Source organism: Helianthus annuus, chromosome 8 (genome assembly GCF_002127325.2).
Source record: "Helianthus annuus cultivar XRQ/B chromosome 8, HanXRQr2.0-SUNRISE, whole genome shotgun sequence".
Classification (NCBI taxonomy): domain Eukaryota; kingdom Viridiplantae; phylum Streptophyta; class Magnoliopsida; order Asterales; family Asteraceae; genus Helianthus; species Helianthus annuus.
Genome location: NC_035440.2, coordinates 92,632,811 through 92,635,389, shown reverse-complemented (window position 1 = coordinate 92,635,389; position 2,579 = coordinate 92,632,811). Strand labels below are relative to the sequence as shown.

The 2,579-nt window shown below is 36.0% G+C and overlaps 1 protein-coding gene across 1 annotated transcript; it reads left to right on the top strand.

The window, feature by feature from the left end:
- The first annotated feature begins 223 nt into the window (after window positions 1-223).
- On the top strand, window positions 224-2,158 carry LOC110873439 (cytochrome b561 and DOMON domain-containing protein At3g07570). Its single transcript, XM_022122365.2, has 4 exons — window positions 224-524; window positions 623-1,028; window positions 1,387-1,673; window positions 1,769-2,158. The coding sequence occupies exons 1-4, from the start codon at window positions 306-308 to the stop codon at window positions 1,997-1,999; spliced, it is 1,143 nt and encodes a 380-aa protein (XP_021978057.1). The 5' UTR covers window positions 224-305; the 3' UTR covers window positions 2,000-2,158.
- Window positions 2,159-2,579: the final 421 nt, after the last annotated feature.

Genomic DNA, 2,579 nt, shown 5'->3' with positions numbered 1-2,579 from the left:
TGTACTCTTATATAATAGTCACTAGTACAGAATTAACAACGATAGTTTTGATATATAAATTATTTTATTGACATTTAATAAACATTATGGAATAACGGTTGGTTAAATATATATATCCATCATATAAAACAAGTAATAAAACCAAGTCAACTCCAACCTATCCCCTATTATTTATCACATAATACATGTATTCAAACATGTTCTAGCTTAATCACCCACCCACTACTTTGCCCTTCATCATCGTAATCATCACCATCATCATCATAATAATATTACATCTACACACAAAAAAAATTGATCAAGAGATGATCAAAGTCATACCCATGATGAAATTAGTCACAAATCTTCCATTTTTGCTACTTTTAGCATGTTCATTGCATATGAATGATATGATACATGCACAAACAACTCAAGACTCATGTAGTTCCAACACAAATCTTGCGAATTTCAACGGTAGAATCTCTTTCGACGTATCTTCTCTCAATTGCTTTTCTGTGTGGACATCTGAAGATTTCATCCTTAGAGTAAGCTTCTTAATCCATAAATTTTGTGTATATGTGTGTGTTTGTGTTTAGGTGCAATATAACTCATTAACCATTGATATTGTTGTTTCATTGAATAGTATTCACAAGCGGGTCCAAGTTTGTGGAGCTTTGTGTTGTCCACACCAAACACGAATTCGTATATTGGAATGGGGTTTTCGCCAAACGGGGGTATGGTTGGGTCTAGTGCCGTTGTGGGTTGGGTGGGTCGAGATGGAACAACTAGCATGAGAAGGTATTTCCTTGGTGGTCAAACCCCGAGTCAAGTGTTGGTGGATCAAGGAGACCTACAAATCGTAGGAAACACATCAACGATCTTTGTAGATTCGTCTCGGATCTACATGGCGTTTCAGTTGGTTACCGACCAACCTAGACAACGACTTGTGTATTCGGTAGGGGATAGCAACAATCTACCTCCAAGTACACCGAGTTATCGCTTGACTCAACATAGAAGTCAAATCGCGATTAGAATGAACTACGCAACGGGTTAGTATAACTAAATCGACTCATTTTGTGGTAAGGCCGTCTCCGAGAATCCCCAAAAATCTGGGGACCTGGTACGAGTAGAAAAAATGGGCTCCTATAATATAACTACTTTTTTTAATGTATAAAAAAACTTAAAATATATTTAAAAAAATCATAAGTATATATATCTTTTTTATTAAAAAAAAAAAAGAGCCCCCAGAGAGGACAGGCCTGGACAGTCGCCCACCTTGCCCCCTCCCAGCCGACCATGTTTTATGGGCAAATGAGAGCATGACATGATCTACGATTAAAGATTTTGTTCGTCTAACTTTTTAATTTTAAAATTTTGATATTGTTGTATATGTTTGTTGTGTGATAGGTCAAAGTAGCCAGACTAAGGCCCCTTACTCGAATTTGAAGAGAGCTCATGGAATCTTGAACATGATGGCATGGGGAATACTAATCCCTATTGGCGCAATGGTTGCGCGCTATTTGAAGCATTTGGACCCGTTATGGTTTTACGTGCATTCAGGCGTTCAGTCATTAGGGTTTATTCTTGGATTAGCAGGCGTGATTGCGGGATTTGTGTTAGATGATCGTCTTGATGCTAGAGTTGGAAAGCACAAAGGACTTGGAATATCCATTCTTGTACTCGGTTGTCTTCAGGTTACCATGTTATTTGATCTTGGTTTAGTTGCTCCCAAAGGCGGATACATACTTTGATTTGAGTTTATATAACGATGGATCTTGTTTTGTTACAGGTTCTAGCTTTATTGGTTCGTCCTTCTATAGATGCAAAAACGCGACAATACTGGAACTGGTATCATCATAGTGTAGGAAGACTTATGATATTGTTTGCGATTGTGAATATTTTCTATGGAATCCATTTAGCTAAGGCGGGAACCTCATGGAATGTTGGCTATGGTGTTGTTCTTGGGATATATGCTATAACCATTGTGATTTTAGAAATTAAGATGTTACGGAAAAAATAGACGTTTTTCATTAATTTATTATTAAGTTAGGTTTCACACTTTCATGTCTGGAGGTGAAATACCATTTATTATTGTCTTTTTTTTTCTGTTATATTTATATGTTAAATTGTTATACTTTATAACCTAAGACATATGTTTGAGAAACATATCCTTCTTTAACTACTTTTATTGAAATATGAATTTTAGTTTTCTTATATGATTATGTTGACGTGTTATCTTTCATTATTTATTTGGGTTTTCATAAAAAAACATGTTAGATTCCATTTTATAAGATAAACACGACGATCAACGTCTCCTAAGGGGAATTTTCTGTCACATCATTATCATAAAGCCTCTTTAAAGAATGTGTAATGGTTAGCATCTCTTACCCTTTCAATTATTACTTTCCGTTTTGTTTTCTCTCCATTGGACAATATACTAGAAACACTCCTCCCTCTTCATGCCCCTATAACGCCCAAAAGGACGGTGTTGAGGCGCTATCAAACCCTTCACGTGAATATAATGTCTCGTTACACATAACCTAATAGTTTTTAGGGTGGAGGGTATGATTCAAACACTTTAGGGTGTTTGAGTTTTCTCT

Coding starts and splice junctions, on each gene's coding strand:
- LOC110873439 (XM_022122365.2), top strand. CDS start 306: ATGATCAAAGTCATACCCATGATGAAATTAGTCACAAATCTTCCATTT. Junction 1,029..1,386: donor TAGAATGAACTACGCAACGG/GTTAGTATAACT, acceptor GTTGTGTGATAG/GTCAAAGTAGCCAGACTAAG. Junction 1,674..1,768: donor TTGTACTCGGTTGTCTTCAG/GTTACCATGTTA, acceptor GTTTTGTTACAG/GTTCTAGCTTTATTGGTTCG.